The sequence below is a fragment of the Hippopotamus amphibius genome, chromosome 1 (assembly GCF_030028045.1).
Source record: "Hippopotamus amphibius kiboko isolate mHipAmp2 chromosome 1, mHipAmp2.hap2, whole genome shotgun sequence".
Classification (NCBI taxonomy): domain Eukaryota; kingdom Metazoa; phylum Chordata; class Mammalia; order Artiodactyla; family Hippopotamidae; genus Hippopotamus; species Hippopotamus amphibius.
In genome coordinates, this window is record NC_080186.1 from 366468 (window position 1) to 381348 (window position 14881).

The window sequence follows — 14881 nt, forward strand, 5'->3', positions numbered from 1 at the left end:
GGTGGGGGCTTGATGCCTGGGCCAGGACCCCGCCCTCCAGACCCTCCCCCACTGGCAGATGTCCCGCAGGCACAATGGGGGCAGGAGACCCCAGCCCCAGGCCACATCCACGGTTGGCAGCTACAGGCAGAGCCGCCCCAGAGATGAGCCGGGTGGGGTCGACGTGAGGAGCATCAGCCCGCCCGAAGACCCCCGCCCCGTCCTGGCTTGGGTAGAGGTGGTCACCTCCCAGGACAACAGCGGCCAGCCCTCGTGACTCCTGAGCTCCGTCCCTGCGGGGGTCCTCGAGTGCCCAGCCGGCAAGCCCAGGTCTCGAGGAGGTCACACTGCAGAAGCCCCCTCTGCACCCGCCCAGCTGGAACCCTCCATGTCACCTGCAGCCAAGAGTCAGCCAGGAAGGGGCTGCCAGACAGACCCCCCCTCCCAAGCTGGACACCTGCATCCTGCTGGCCTGGGCCACATGGACACAGCAGCCGTACCAGCCTCCCACATGGTCCCACAGGTCCCAGCTCCTCCAGTGAGGCTGGACCAAAGGGAGACTGCGCTTGAGGCGCCACGTCTCTCAGCCACGGCCCTCCAACTGCCCCCAGGGAGGCTCAGGCCAGCTGCATGCGACCCGACCTCGGACACCCCAACTCCAGAGGCTAAGAACAGGACTTCAGAGCCCTGGCACAGCCCCAGCAGGCTGCCCACCCACCGCCCAGGGAGAGCCATCCCAGCCTCTCAGACCAAGACCTCTGGGCTGCATCTGCTGGGTGACACCTCAAACCCGGGCATGGGGACCCTTCTGAGGGAGAGACACAAGCCCGACAGGACAAGGTCATCTTTTATTTGGGGTCACATCAGACAGCAAGCCACCGGGGGCAACCTCTGGACAGCACAGGTCTGATCCTCTAAGGGTTTTTAAAAGTTCAGATTTCACGCACAGGAAAAAAAAAAAAAGCGTCAAGTAATTTCTATTTGCTAAAACGTTCTGCCTCCCAGGAACGTCAGGAAAACACAGTGCGTCTGGAAGGGACACTGACCTCCACAGACGCACCCATGGGCCGGCAGTGACGGAGGGAGGCCCGGTAGGGCCGCACATGCCGTGGTCCGGGCCCAGCAGAGCAGCACTGCCACCAGAGTCCACCGTGGGGCAGACGCAGCAGCTCCGGCCCCACAGGCCCGCCCATGGGCTACCCCAGCGCTGGGCGGAGAGGGTCTCGTGGTTCACAGACCCCAAGAACAAAGAATATAGGAACAAAGACAAAATGAAAGACTTTTTGCACAAGAGTGAGTTGAATACACACAAGTGATAAATCAAAGAGCAATTTTAAGTAAGTTTATCAAAAAACAAAGAACATCAAAGATGCACCAACGCCCAGCTGCAAGCAGCTTCCCCACCAGCGTCTGGAGTGAGGTCACAGCATGTCGTCCACCGGCTCCCAGACACAGCACCTTCCAAACACTGTGCAGGTGACATCATTACGCAGTGACGTAGAACAGGAAGATGTCGGCGACCCAGGGAGTCACGGGTCCCAGCCCTGCAATGGCGCCACCGGTGCTGCCCCTGAACCCGGCCGTCCTCCCCGGGCAGCAGCCTCAGGACATGTGAGCCTGTCTCCAGGGCAAACCAAAGGTCTGGACCACGTGTACAGAGCCCGCCTGGCGGGTGGGACCCAGGGGCCGCTGGGGGTCTCCTCGCTCCACCAGCGCAGCACGTGGGAACCTTCAGGAGGCCCGGGGCCAGGGAGAGGGGTGAGGGAAAGCCAGCAGCGCGACCACGCAGGACGCAGAGCTCAGCCCCTGTGACAGCCTGTGGTCAGAAAAGAAGCAGATTCTCAACTTCAGCAAAATACAGCACAGGCGCTTTCCCAGGAGGTACCTGCTTCACTCTAAGTGAACACAAACACCAAAGCCCACGTCCCCTGACCCACCCGTGGCCGTCCCTGGGCCGTGGACCCCAGCCCTGCCTGCCGAGTCAGAGCTCCACACTAAGAATGCACACAGAATGTTGGATAGGCATCGAGTTTTATATTTTTAAGTGACCAAATCTAATAAAATGAAAAACAGGTTACTAAAACAGGTCCAAAAGACAATACAGGAGATAAGCTATAAAACCAAAGCGTGAGGCCTCCTCGTGGACACGGAGCCCGACAGCCCCCGACAGACGCCAGGGCGAGAAGGGGGACTGGGAATCTCGTCTCCTCCAAATCCAAACGACACACTTTGGTTTTTGTTTTCCTCTTAAAGGTTTTTAAAAAGCTAACCCCAGCAGTCGGGCAGGCCCGTCCTGTGCTTGGCAGCGCGTCCAGCCAGCCCACGTTGAGCTCGGGCCCAGCATCCCTTGTCTCCGACCACCTCTGCTGGTCGTGGCGGGGGCTCACTCCTGCGCTATGCTTCTCAGCACGTACTTGACCGTGTAGGCGAAGGCCGCAAACCCAACGATAACAAACAAGTTCGCCAGGGCGCCGCCCAGGAGTCCGTGGTGCCGGTTGGCCTGCTGGAGCCCCACAAGGTGCGGCCCAGCCCCCGGCGCGTGCCCGTTGAGGAGCGGAAGCCCGTTCTGGCCGTGGTGTGTCTCCCCGTCTGGAACTACGTCCGGTAAGGGGAGAGCCTGGGGTCTGCTACTGAGTTCGTCTTGTGCTTTCTGTTTTTGCTTAATTTCCTAAGAGAAAAACGAGAGACAAGGGTTGGTTTAAAGAAGTCAGTTCCCTCAGGGCCCTGGAGGGGGCTGCAGTCTACCACAGAGACCCTGCAGGGTCCGTGGTCAATGGCCCCGTGTTTCATCCTGACACCTGCCCTCGGAGGCGGTGCCACTGTTAATCCTGTTGACAGATGCGGGGACCACACGACTTGCCCAAATCACCAAGCCCGCATCTCACGCACCAGGACTGAGCCAGGTCCGAGCTACTCCGAACCACCAGGGCCCCGAGCTCCGTGCGGCTCAGCCTCCCTGCTCACGGCCACATTCTCCGCTCTGCCACCAAGACCAGGGGGCGTCCCCGCCCTTCACTCCTGGCCCACCCAGGACCTTGGCAGGCCTGCGACCTTCCCCTGATCTCACCCCACCTCTGACCCACCATCCAGGCCCCAGGCACCCCGAGGAGAGGGGCAGGTCTGCTGCACCTGCCCGTCTGCACCTAAACGAGCCCCCCCCCCGCCCCCACACACACAGTCCACAGCACAGGGACACACACAAGCACACGTTCTCTTTGGAAATACTGAATCAAAGTATTCCTGACAGGGGGAAAGCAAAACTAATGGCCAACTTATGCTTTCTTACCTCCACGACTTCAGGAAATAATTCACAAAACACTTTGTCTTTTAAATTAAACACTAAACTTTGTGCAGCCAGTTGTCTTTTCTAGGAAGAAAAAGAAGGAAATATCAGCCCAAAGGCTAATTTCAATTCTTTCACGTTCTAAAAGCAGACTGACAGTCCAGGGCTGCTCTCTTCCTGTTGTGGAAAGCACTCCGCAAGCGTGCTCCTCAGGACAAACTGAGGTGTGGTCTCCTAAGGCTGTTTACCTTCCCGTATCGTCAACTGATGACGTTAGACATGACCCCCACTTAAAATGGTGGAGAGCCAAAGGCCAGGTAACAGAAGTCGCTACCCTGACTGGGTGCAATAGCTGAGGAGACCACCCTCCTGCCCAGCTCACCGTGAAGTCTGATGTCTCGATGCTGCCCAGGGTGGGGCCCTTCTCCACCATGAAGCTCAGGAGCCCTGTCAGGATGGTGGACACGGACCAGGCCGGGTTCCACGTGTCTGGGTGGAAATCCGTGATGGAAAGACACAGCCTGAAGAAAGGGACCCAGTCAAAGGGGTGCACAGTCCTCAGGACCCCAGGCCCACTTCAGAAGCGCCACGGGGACGCCTTACCTTGTATTGCACTTAAATCTTCCATTGGGAGTTATCATATAAATACTAGGAGGTTTAAAAGGAAATTCTCTGGGAAAAATTAGTTTTCCATGATAATAGCCACCTGCATCAGAACAGAGAAGGAGCCCTGTCATTGTCCAGAGTGCGACCAGCCCTCACTGCCCTCAGTCTCCCGGCCCACCCCGCCCCCACCCAGCTAGCTCTCCCCACCCCCTGCCCACCAGCCGACTATCCCTGGAACACACGCGTCCCACCAGGGCTCATGACCGCCAACCCAGGGGCCTTCACCCCACTGCCGACGGCACGCCCCTTCTCCCTTCCGTGTCCCCCTCCCCCAGAGCAGAGCCTCAGGACAGAACTGCACAGGCTCCCTGCTGGCCCCACATCCATCCCCCAGAGCGGCTGCTACTCCGGTCCCTTCATTCCTGCACCACCTGCCTCTCCTTCTCCACCAAACCACACTCAGCAGCAGGCAAACCCGCCGTCATTCCCCCACCCCCGCCAAAAAAAACAAGTACACAAACAAAACCCTGACCCGTGCTCTCCTCCAAGACCTGCCAGCTGCTCCCTCTCCTTTGTGTAAAATCCCTGACCTCGGAGTCCCCAGAAGTCCCCGCTGGGCCACGGGACCCCCTCTCAGGCCTCACAACCAGTCCTCGAGCTCCACCCGTGCCCGGCTCCGTCTGGTGCTCTGCCCCATCACCAGCGCTCTGGGAATCACCACAGCGGCACCTCCTGAGCCTCGCCCAACTCCAGACCCACGTACTGCGCGCCCCGGCACCACGGCCCCGGGCGGGGCCAAAACAGATTCCTGCTCTTTCCCTCGAGCAGCAACGCCATTTTCTTAGTTCCTAAGACGAAACTCTGGGGGGCCCTGGTCCACGTCATCACACCTGCTCCATCACAAATCCCACTGGCCCCACCTTCCCACAGAGGCAGCCCCCTGCCTCCCTCCCTGTCCACCAGCTCCAGGCCCCACCAGCCCGTCCCCACTGGAGGCCTCACACCCTTGCTCTCAGGGCAGCACCTGGGCGCCTGATGGAAATGCAGAGCCTCGGGCCCACCCAGACGGGCGGGGCCGAACGTGCACTTGACGCGATTCCCGGCGAGGCGTGGGGCACTGCCCTGTCCTCCCCCCATGGGGCTCCCTGCGGCCCCTCAGCGCCGCAGGCCTCTGCTCCAGCGCCCGCCCGGGGAAGGCCTCCCGCCGCCTGGTGCGCTCACTTCCACTCTCGCTGCCGGCGGTGCAGGGGCGACGGGGCCAGTGTCACCTGCGAGGGCAGCTCGGCACGCGGAAAGCCCTCCAGCGAGGGACCACCTCTGGACACGACGCTGGAGCACAGCCGCACCCCCGGCACGGAGAACAGCCGAGCTACAAGCGCAGACGGCGGAGACGCGCTCGGCCCCCGAGGAGCAGGAAGCGCCCGCGAGAAGCTGAGACCGCGCAGGCGCAGACCTCACGCAGCCGCAGTCCCGACCCGTCCCGACCGGGAAGGGGGCGGGGCTCACACGCAGGGACACAGGCGGCTGCCTCGGCCGGGGGGGAGGGGCGGGGGCGTGGCAACACCCGCCGGGGCCCGGGGGCGGGGGCGGCCAAGCTCACCAAGGGGCTCAGGCAGGGCCGGGGGCGGGGCCTGCTGTTCTCACGCCCAGAGGGTCCATCCCGGCCCAGGAGGTGCAGGCGTGGGAGGCCCGGAGGGGGGCTGCAGGAGGAAGGGGCCTCTCCTCTGGCTTCATCACAAGCGTCCTTGGACACCAAGTCCCAGGACAGACAGACACCACCGAGAGCACCCGGCCCCGGGAGGAGACCTAGGAGAACCGCCCCCGATCCGCTTTCGGTGCAGCTGTGTGGGGCGACCCCAGGGCCCTGCTTCACCCCGGAACCCGCACCTCCCTCCACAGCCACCACACAGCCCAGCCAACACAACGCACCACGAGTCTCAGAACCAGGTACGGTGGACTCCTGCTTTATTATTTTAAAAAACTATTTTAGCTATTCTAAGCCCTTCGCCTTTCCATGTAAGTTTTAGGACCCATTTTTAGAATCAGCCTGCACACATCTACAAAATACTCTGTCAGGGTTTTAGTGGGATGATGTGCAATCTCTAGACACAGATCACACTCGTGTACTACCGGGAAGCCCACCTGAACCGTGAGCCTAGTGTGTCTGGAGCAGCACCGGCAGAGTCCAGACAAGGATGGGGTCGGGGGCAACCGACAGAGAGCCAGACAGACGTGGACGTGGGAGGGAAGGGTCAGGACGTCCACAAGTCAGAGGAGCAAATGAGGGGGGAGCCAGAGTCCACACGGGCCCAGACCCTGAGGCCTGAAAGCCACCCATCAGGGACAGCAGTCCTGAGGGTCCCTTGGAGACCCTGATGGGAACAGAGCTGGCAGAGGAGGGGGCTGCAGATAGAGCCCTGAGCTGAGGAGGGGACAGGCATCAGGAGAGGGCACAACAGCAGGTGCTGAGGGGAAAAGGGGAGGAGGGCACTGGGGCAGAGTGGAGGGGGGCAGTGGAGGAGGGGGGGCAGCGGAGGAGGCTTTGGTCTCCAAAGGAAACCTTTATAAGGAGAACAGGGATCTCCCCAGCCTGAGGACCACGAACAGCAGGGACACACAGGAGCGCAGACAGACAAATGAAAGCAAGAGTGACAGGGCTGGGGCTTCCCTGGTGACGCAGTGGTTAAGAATCTGCCTGCCAGTGCAGGGGACACAGGTTCAAGCCCTGGTCTGGGAAGATCCCACATGCTGCGGAGCAACTAAGCCCGTGCGCCCCAACTACTGAGCCTGCGCTCTAGAGTCTGTGAGCCACAACTACTGAGCCGGCATGACACAATACTGAAGCCCGTGCTCCACAACGAGAAGCCACTGTAATGAGAAGCCTGCGCACCACAACGAAGAGTAGCCCCTGCTCACCACAACTAGAGAAAGCCCGCACACAGCAATGAAGACCCAACACAGCCATAAATACATACACACATACATAAATATGTAAAAAAAAAAAAGTGACAGGGCTGGGTCTAGAAAAGGAGGGCTTTTTAACCAGAGTCAGAGGGGCTGGGGGACAGGGGTCCCCCTCTCTTCCTAGCCCCCACACCCCCACTCAGGGCTGCCCTCTCCTCTGCCTGCCACCTCCACCCTGCCCAGGGGTCAGCCTCACACCAGCAACAGTTTTAGCTAGTGGGGGGGGGGGGGGGGGGGGCGCGGCAGTGAGGAGATATCTGGTCACACACCTCATAAGTGTTCACTATTATGTGGCAACCACTAAAACCACAAAGATGAAGAAAACTTTAAAACCAGGCATAATCCTACTTGCAAGAGAACACCACTCGTTCTTGGTGTTTATGCAAGTTTGTTAAAAACAAGCAGCCTGGCTTCCGCCCCGTCCCCTGCAACCCCAGGCAAGGCCGTTGGCCAAGCCCACTGCCCTGTGGTAATGACACGCCCACCCCACAGATACGCTTCTTCACACTGTTTCCCTTGGACAGGCCATCCCCCAACAGGGACTCCTGGGCCACAAGAGTCCTGGGAGGCTAGTGACTCATCTGCCAAGCCAGAGGGTTAGGGAGAGCACCCGCACCTCCTCCCCAGCAGCACGAGTCCTCTAGGGAAACTGTATGCAAACCCACAGCAGGAAGACACAGGCATGCTGCTCTGGCCACCTGAAGCCAGGGCCCGGGGGCTAGAGAGCTGCCCGCGTGGCCACAGATCTGCCCTGGGCCCCACCTCCACCTGGAGGCTGGCGCCGGGCTCCCCCCGGGTCCCTGGAGACTCGCTGACCGACAGCTCCAAGGTCTCTCTGCAAACACCAGAGGACACTGGGCGGCATCCCGGACCACAGCAGGCCCCGCGGGCCCCACACTTGAGGGCCCCACCTGCATAGGGGGCCACCCCTCAGAGCACTCAGCACAGAGTGAGCACTGAGGAAACGACTTTCTTTCCTTCAACAACACACAGGTCGGTCTTACGTTCCCCCCATCTGCTCTCCCAGCTCTGACCCACTGACGTCAGAGGCCGAGTGAGTTCGGTACTTTGAGCGGTCCCTGAGGACGGAAACACATCGGCAAAACCAAACCCTGAGCAAACACCCCTAGAACCTGGAGGAAGCCAGAACAAGCCCCAAACGCATGCAGTCTACCTCACGCACAGCCAAACCAGAAAGAGTGTTGTTTACAAACAGAAGGTGTTTCCCGGGCAAGGTCTGTTCGGAACACAGACGCCACCTCTTGCTTGTCTAACTCAGAGCAAAGACTTACCTTCATAGGGAGTCACCTCAGGGCCTCGGACCACATAGTGCCTGTGGGAGGGAAGAAAATCAGTTGGCTTCGGGGATGGCAAATGCTCCAGAACCTGTGTCACTCCAAGGCTGGGGTCTTTAGCGCCCACCCAAAACTAGACGCTCACAGACACCCCGCAGGTGAGCTGAAGGGTGAACCCGACCAGCGACACAGCTCCCAGCCCTGCGGTTTCTCCAGCTACTGGCGTGTGAGTCGCTCTAACACGGAATCAGAGGAGCCGTGTCTTCCGAGCTTTCCACGACGTATTTTCGTATCTACAACACGACGTGGAAAGGCTAATCCCCTCCAACCGTTAACATCAGCTGACACTTTAAAAATTAACTTCACAGTTTACTCTTGAGATGCACCTGAAACCTGGTATTCTTCTGCACGCCCAAATATCACGCAGTAGTTAACCCGGGAACAGCTGGAGACACGCAGAGGCTGTCCCCAGCCCTGACATCCTGGAAGAACCAGACGCGACCTCAGAGCAGCTGTCCTCCAGCAGGAGGGGCAGGGACAGCCCACGATTGTCACCAGAGTCCTCAAAGGGAAGGAGCCTCAGATCAGGAGCACCAGACCCCATGGACTCTGCTCTCCATGCAAATAAACGAGGCTTCATCTCTACGTCAAGAAGCATTTGAGCTTATGAATGTTTTTTTTTCTGGCCGCACCTCGTGGATTGTGGGATTTTAGTTCCCCAACCAGGGACTGAATCCGGGCCCCTGGCAGTGAGAGCGCAGACTCCTAACAACTGGACCCCCAGGGAATTCCCTGAGTTTATGAATTTTCAAAGGAAACAGAAAAGCACAAAAAAGAAAGTGAAACAAACCAAAAATACCAGACCAGACACAACCAGACACAACACCGTGCACATGTCAGTAACCACCTCTCCAAACACTGCTTCCCCCGGGACACTGTGACAACCCCTGCCCTCTGCTGCCTGATACGTCTGACTCAGAAAATACGGTCGTCCTACGTCCGCAGACCGGGAACACACCGGGGGACGTGGCCTGAGTTTGTTACTGCTCCCAATTCCTGTGCCCGCTCTGAGGACACCGGGAAGGGCCGGTGAGCAGTGCTCCGAGGACGCCCGGCAGTCCTGGGGCAGCAAGCGAGGAAGGCTCGGAGGAAAGGCCTCTTCCACTTCCACCAGCTGAGGGGACAGACACCCACAGCCGAGCCAAAGAGCCCACGCAACAGGCCTGACACGGCTGTCCTCAGCCGGCGTCTGGAACTGAACTGAGTTCCAGGGGTCGCATCACCCTAACGCACCTCAGCTGTCTGTGCAGAGACCGTGGTTACTGCTGGGAAGACGCCTGCTGTCCTGCTAGGAGTCTGCAACACCGGCGGGCACCAGGCAGAGGTGCCCGTGACCCGCCCCACTGAAATCCCTGGTGCTTAGTCCCAAATAGGCTTCCCTGGTGGGCTGGCACCTCACACGGCTTACCACAGCTCACTGCAGGAGGGGAAGCTGTGCTGATCTCCAATGGACTGTGCCCCGAGCCTCTCCCTTTGCAGCGGGTCCTCCTAGCGAAGGATGGAACCTGGGACCCCGACTCACATGCAGGAAGGGCCCACACAACAAGGATGTCCCCTCGACTGCCGTGGAACCCGTCCGTCCCTCTGCCAACTGTGTCCTGGGAGCCACACTTGGTTTTTGTCGTCTGGAAGCAGGGAGAGCGCTGCTGCAACACTGATGCCTCCCCCACACGCCAAGGCTGGCCTGAGACCCTCCGCCCCACCTGCCAGCACTGGCCCTGCTCTGCAAGCCGAGGGATGAAGACCCAGAATCCTTGAACACCTGCCCAACCTGGAACAAACTTCTTTTTTAACTCACATCTCTTTTCGCTGGATTTTAAAAAAATTTTTAAAGTCCTCGGTCAGATCGAACATAAGATACCCTTCAAACAAGAAGACAATGAAAGCTTCTTAATACTTCAGCCCTACACTTTCTCACAAAATCACCAACAAGCCCGGTAAGGGCAGCCCTCCTGTCACACGGCGGGAGTTCCTATGAAACGCGTGTTCACAAGGCATAGAGCTGGAGCCTCAGGACCCTGCCCCCTCTGTCACCAACTCGCCAAAGCAGGACACGACACCTCACAGCACCAAGAAGCAAAGAGCAGAGCAGAGTCTAGAACGTGTAGCTTCTCCAACAGCCGTGAGGCCTGCAGGCCCAGGACGGAAGGAGCTTCTCTCCGGCCCCAGCGTGCAGGGGGGTCAAGGGCAGCCCGCCACGTCCCCGGCTGCTGCCCGTCACGGAGATGACCCGAGAGCGTCTGCAGGCCTCACAGGCCGCTCACACCTGACGAGGGCGCGGAAGCCCCTTCCCGGCACCGGGACGGCCCACCCAGCCCAGCCCCGGAGAAGCCGGGGGCACAGGCACGGGCGGAGGAGGCGCGGCTCACCACTCGAGGATGTTGGAGGGCAGGGGCTCGGCACAGATGTACGGCACGGGGTCTTTCTTGATCCGGAGGTAGTCCTGCTTCAGGCGCTGCGTCGCTGTCGTCGGGGCTCTCTTGCCGCTGTTGCCGCTCATCTGGGGAAGACAAGGGCCATGCTGACAACAGACAGAGGCGGCCCCGCCGCCCGCCCCTCTGCCACCCAGGGTGGAGGCCCAGGACCCCCGAGGGCCTTGCAGAGCCTCCTTTCCCGTCTGCCCTGCAAGGACCTTCACTGATGCAACGTCATCAGACATAAAACTTAAGAAAGCCCCTGCAGCCTCGCCCCTGTCCTCAAAGAACCTCCACAGGGAGAAAGACCTCTGCTTCCGAGGGTCGTGGGCACAGATGTGCTGAAGCCAGCCCCGGCTGCCTGCCATGTGTGCATCTCCCCCGTGCTTTGCCAAGTGGTGTTACCCCCACCCCCCGCCCAAGCCTGTGGTTAAACACTTTGCAGCCCATTTAGCACTGGACACAGGTGGATGGAGGAACAGGGGAGCAGAGGAAGAGCCTCTCTCTGGGACTGGAGAGATGGGGACCCCAGAGAGACTCAGACACACGTGCTGGGTAGAGGAGGAAGCAGCAGCTGGACGGGCAGAGGTAAGGAAGTGTACTGTGTCCAGGACACTGGGTCACCACAACAGGAGCCGAAGCACTGTCAACAGTGGCCGCCGCGGCCAACCAGGGACGTGAGGCCAGGCCGCCAAGTGGTGCCCACAAAGGTTTTAGGCCCAAGTCTTAAGGTAAATTAGATCTTCTGTGAGAAAGGTCACCCTGGTGGCCCAGCAGAGGACGGATGGGACGGACAGATGGGACAGACGGGATGGCGTGGGAGGAACATGATGGCACAGGACGGCACGGAAGGCTGGGGACGGGAAGGGAGGAAGCAGGCATCGTTTAAGAGAAGAGACCTGGCCTGGATCAGGGGACCCTGGGACACCTCAGGTCTGCTCCAGAGGCGGGAGAACGGGTTGGGGGTGCGGAAGGCAGGCCTCCCCGTTCTCACAGGCACCAGAATGGCTCCAGCTCCACCTACTTAACTTACTAGAATTTCTCACAATATGAGATAGAAAAGCAAAAAAATTCTGCTACTAAAAATAAAGCATGAAAGCCACTGGTGTAAAACCCTTTGGAGATGGAGGACACATGGGTGTGCGACGCAGGATGGAAAGGATCGCCCAGGCTAGAGGGGAGGCCGACTGGACGGGGCAGCAAGGGAGGAGTCCCTCTGCCCAAGTGTTCCCAGCCCAGCCCTCCGCAGCATGTCAGCGGCCAGGATCTCGCCAGAGCCGCCCCCCACACACACCCCACCCCGCGCCAGGCCGGCCCCTCACCTCAGCCCGAGGCCCCCCGCACGCGCCTTCCGTGCCATCGGCCTCTGCCCACCTCACCTCGTCAGAGCCATGGGTTCCCACCCTTGTGCCCAGTGGGATCCTCCGCACAGCACTCTCCCCCCAGACACTGACCAGGGCTCCCTGTCTCACTCTACATCCCCAGGGCACCCATAGCCGTTCCCCCCATGGATCATGGCCCAGCCCTGCTTCCTGCTCTGGGGCCCCTAAGCCCCGGATCCCTGTTCTCCCCCACCCTCCCCATCCCCACCACACACCCCTGGTGCAGGGCCTGCCGTGCTGCCCATCAGCTACCACGAGGATTCTGACTGGCCTCCCGGGCTTCCAGTCTCCCCCATGTTCCTCCAGTCTGTTTGCTTAAGTCAGATGACCCTTCTCATCACATAGTTCTGATGGCAACCCTTAAGGACTCACCCAGAACAGAGCAAATAAACGTCAGCACCACCAAGGCAGGCTGCCAAGTCAGCCCGCCCTCTACTCCCTTGGCCCCCGACACCGCCTGTGCCAACCCCCTGCTCGTCCCAACCGCATGGCGGCTCCCCGGCCCAGCCTCTGCTGGCAGACAACTTGCTGAGGCCCCGCCCAGCCAAGCTCCCCCTTCCCCTGGTCAAGTGCCTCCACATTCTGCCCTTCGATGGCCTCCCTGCCACCCAGCTCTGCTCCGCACAGGTGCCCGCCGGGCCCCGCCAGACACCACTGGCCGGTGTGCCCACCAAAGGCAGCTAAGACCAGCCTGGGAGGGGAGGGCTCCTCGCAGCGCCGCCCGCAAGCTAGGCAGGCCAGGTGGTCCACCTTGGGTGACAGGTAGTAACAGAAAGCGACAACCCAAACGCAAGACCACCCCCCAGCACTTGTTTCCTTAACTGCTCACCCTGAAGTTCCCGCTCTGCCACACACAAGCCAACGCAGCGCATGACTCAAGTACAACTGTGCCTGGACGCGAGGTGGCCGGCGCGGGTGCTCCGCGAGGGCCCGTGGCCGGCGCGGGCCACCGAGCGCGAGGTGCAGGCGCGGCGCCCGCAGCCAGGCTGGCCTTCCCACCGACGCGAGGCCCTGAGGCTCCCCTGCGGCGGCCGGGCCGCCCGGAAAGGCCGGAGCCCGACCCCCGCCGCCCTGGCCGCCCGGCCCGGCCCGCGAACCAGACCCGGACCCCCGCGCGGTGCTGGCTGGAGCGCGGCGAGCCGCTCACCCCGGGCCCGAGGACGTGAACCGGGAGGCGGCCTCGGCTCCCCACCGCCCGGGGATGAGGCGGCGGCGGGCTCCACGGCAGTCCCCCAGCCCAGCACGCAGCCCCAGGGCCCGTCCACCAACCAAGCTCCGCGCCGGCTCGTCCTCACGGCGCCCGCAAGTGTGCCACTAACGGGAGGCCGCTCCGTGCGACGCCGGCCGTGTGGCCGCCCGAATCCCCAAGCCGGCCGGAGGGAGGACGACCCGGCCCGGAGCCCCGGGCGCCCCGCCGTAACCGACCTCGGGTTCCGCGCACGGAATCTCCGGGCCGGGCCCCGCGAGCGCGGACGGGGCGGCGACGGGCCGTGCGGAGGCCCCGCGCCCCCCGCCCGCCGCTCGGGCCAGCTCCAGCGGGGCGGACGCGCGCTCACCTCTCCCCGTCGCCGCGCGTGGGCCGCCGCCGCGCTCAGGCTCGCCGTGGTCGAGACCGGAGCAGAGAGCGGGAGTGGCGCCCGCGCCGCACAGCCGCACCGCGCCGGGACCGAGCCCGCCCGGCCGCCGCCGCCGCCGCCGCCGCTTCCAAGATGGCCGCTCCCGGGGCGGGGGGGGCCATCCTCGCTTCCGGTTCCGGGGCGCGGTTAGCTGCGGACGGCCGCTCTAGGCGGCCGGGCGGCCGGCGCCTGCGTCTCGCTGCCCCCTCCTGCCCCGTGAGCCGGAAACAGTGGCGCGTGCGCACTGGTGAGCAGCTGCGCGGGGCGGGCCCCGAGGCCCCGGCAGGTCTGATTCGCCGGCTGCAGCGCTGTCCGGCTGGGGGCCCGAGGAGCGTCCGCGGCCGTAGGAGGCCCCCCCACCCCGCACGTCTCCCTCCTCACGACCGCCGGCCTTCCGCGGGAAGGCAGGCCCTGTGAGAGGGTGACTCCCGCGGTGCAGGCGTGCCCGTGGTCCCTGGGACCCCAGCCCTCCCACCGGCCCCCTTCCAGACGACCGGCCCAGTCCGGCCCGGGGGGCCCAGTCCTTGTGCTCGCTTACCTGGAGATCGCAGGAGGCGCTCTGCGTCCCCGGGTGCCAGAGGGCGAACCACCCGGGGCCCTGAAAGTCCAGTCCTGGGTGGCCTCAGGGATGCGTGGGACCCGGAGCCCCGCCAGAACCTACGCCAGGTGGGGTCCGCCGTGGGAAGCCGGCCCAGCCCCTGCCCAGGGGGAGAGCTGCCCTCATAAAAAGAGTGGCGCTGTTTCTCGACTGAATTTTCCACCCAGCCCGTGAATGGGGTCATTATGCCCCAGTGGACGCCGTGCTGCGGCTCCTTTCCGCTCCCACGGTCGCCTCCCCGGCCCTGGGGGCGGGGGAGGTGGAGCAGGGAAGGCCCCCGGGGCAGAGGGTACTACCGCGGCCACAGCGTCCGGACAGCCCTGCCCGCAGGGCCTGGAGGGGGCATCTGTATCTCACATCTGCACTTCGGGGCACGTGAGGGTGGCACCCAGGGGGGTCTGGAAAGGGGGGCTGGGCAGGCCAGCAGACTACCCACCCCTCTTCCTGGTGAGTGGGGGGCTGGGGTGTGCCCCCACAGGCTGTGCCCGGGGAGACTTGGCGCTGACCGTGAGGCGGGCACGGTCATCAGCCGGGACCGATCCAGGGGGACCGTCGCTGGGCAGGGCACGCGGCTCCGTGCAGCAGAGCTGGGGTTCAGACCCCCAGCTCTCCCCCTTCACCATGACCCTGACTGCCTCTCGGGATAGACCGCCGCTCAGCGAGGTGACTGACCCCGTGACGATT

The 14881-nt window shown here is 62.3% G+C and overlaps 1 protein-coding gene across 1 annotated transcript; it reads right to left on the minus strand.

Annotated features, from left to right (window-relative positions):
- Positions 1-1993: 1993 nt before the first annotated feature.
- Positions 1994-13706, minus strand: UBE2J2 (ubiquitin conjugating enzyme E2 J2). The gene is made up of 7 exons (XM_057749549.1): positions 13540-13706; positions 10557-10687; positions 8125-8165; positions 3866-3968; positions 3645-3783; positions 3266-3346; positions 1994-2647 (listed from the first exon to the last, which is right to left on the minus strand). Exons 2-7 carry the CDS (start codon positions 10685-10687, stop codon positions 2363-2365), a joined length of 780 nt encoding a protein of 259 aa, XP_057605532.1. The 5' UTR covers positions 13540-13706; the 3' UTR covers positions 1994-2362.
- Between the last annotated feature and the right edge of the window lie 1175 nt (positions 13707-14881).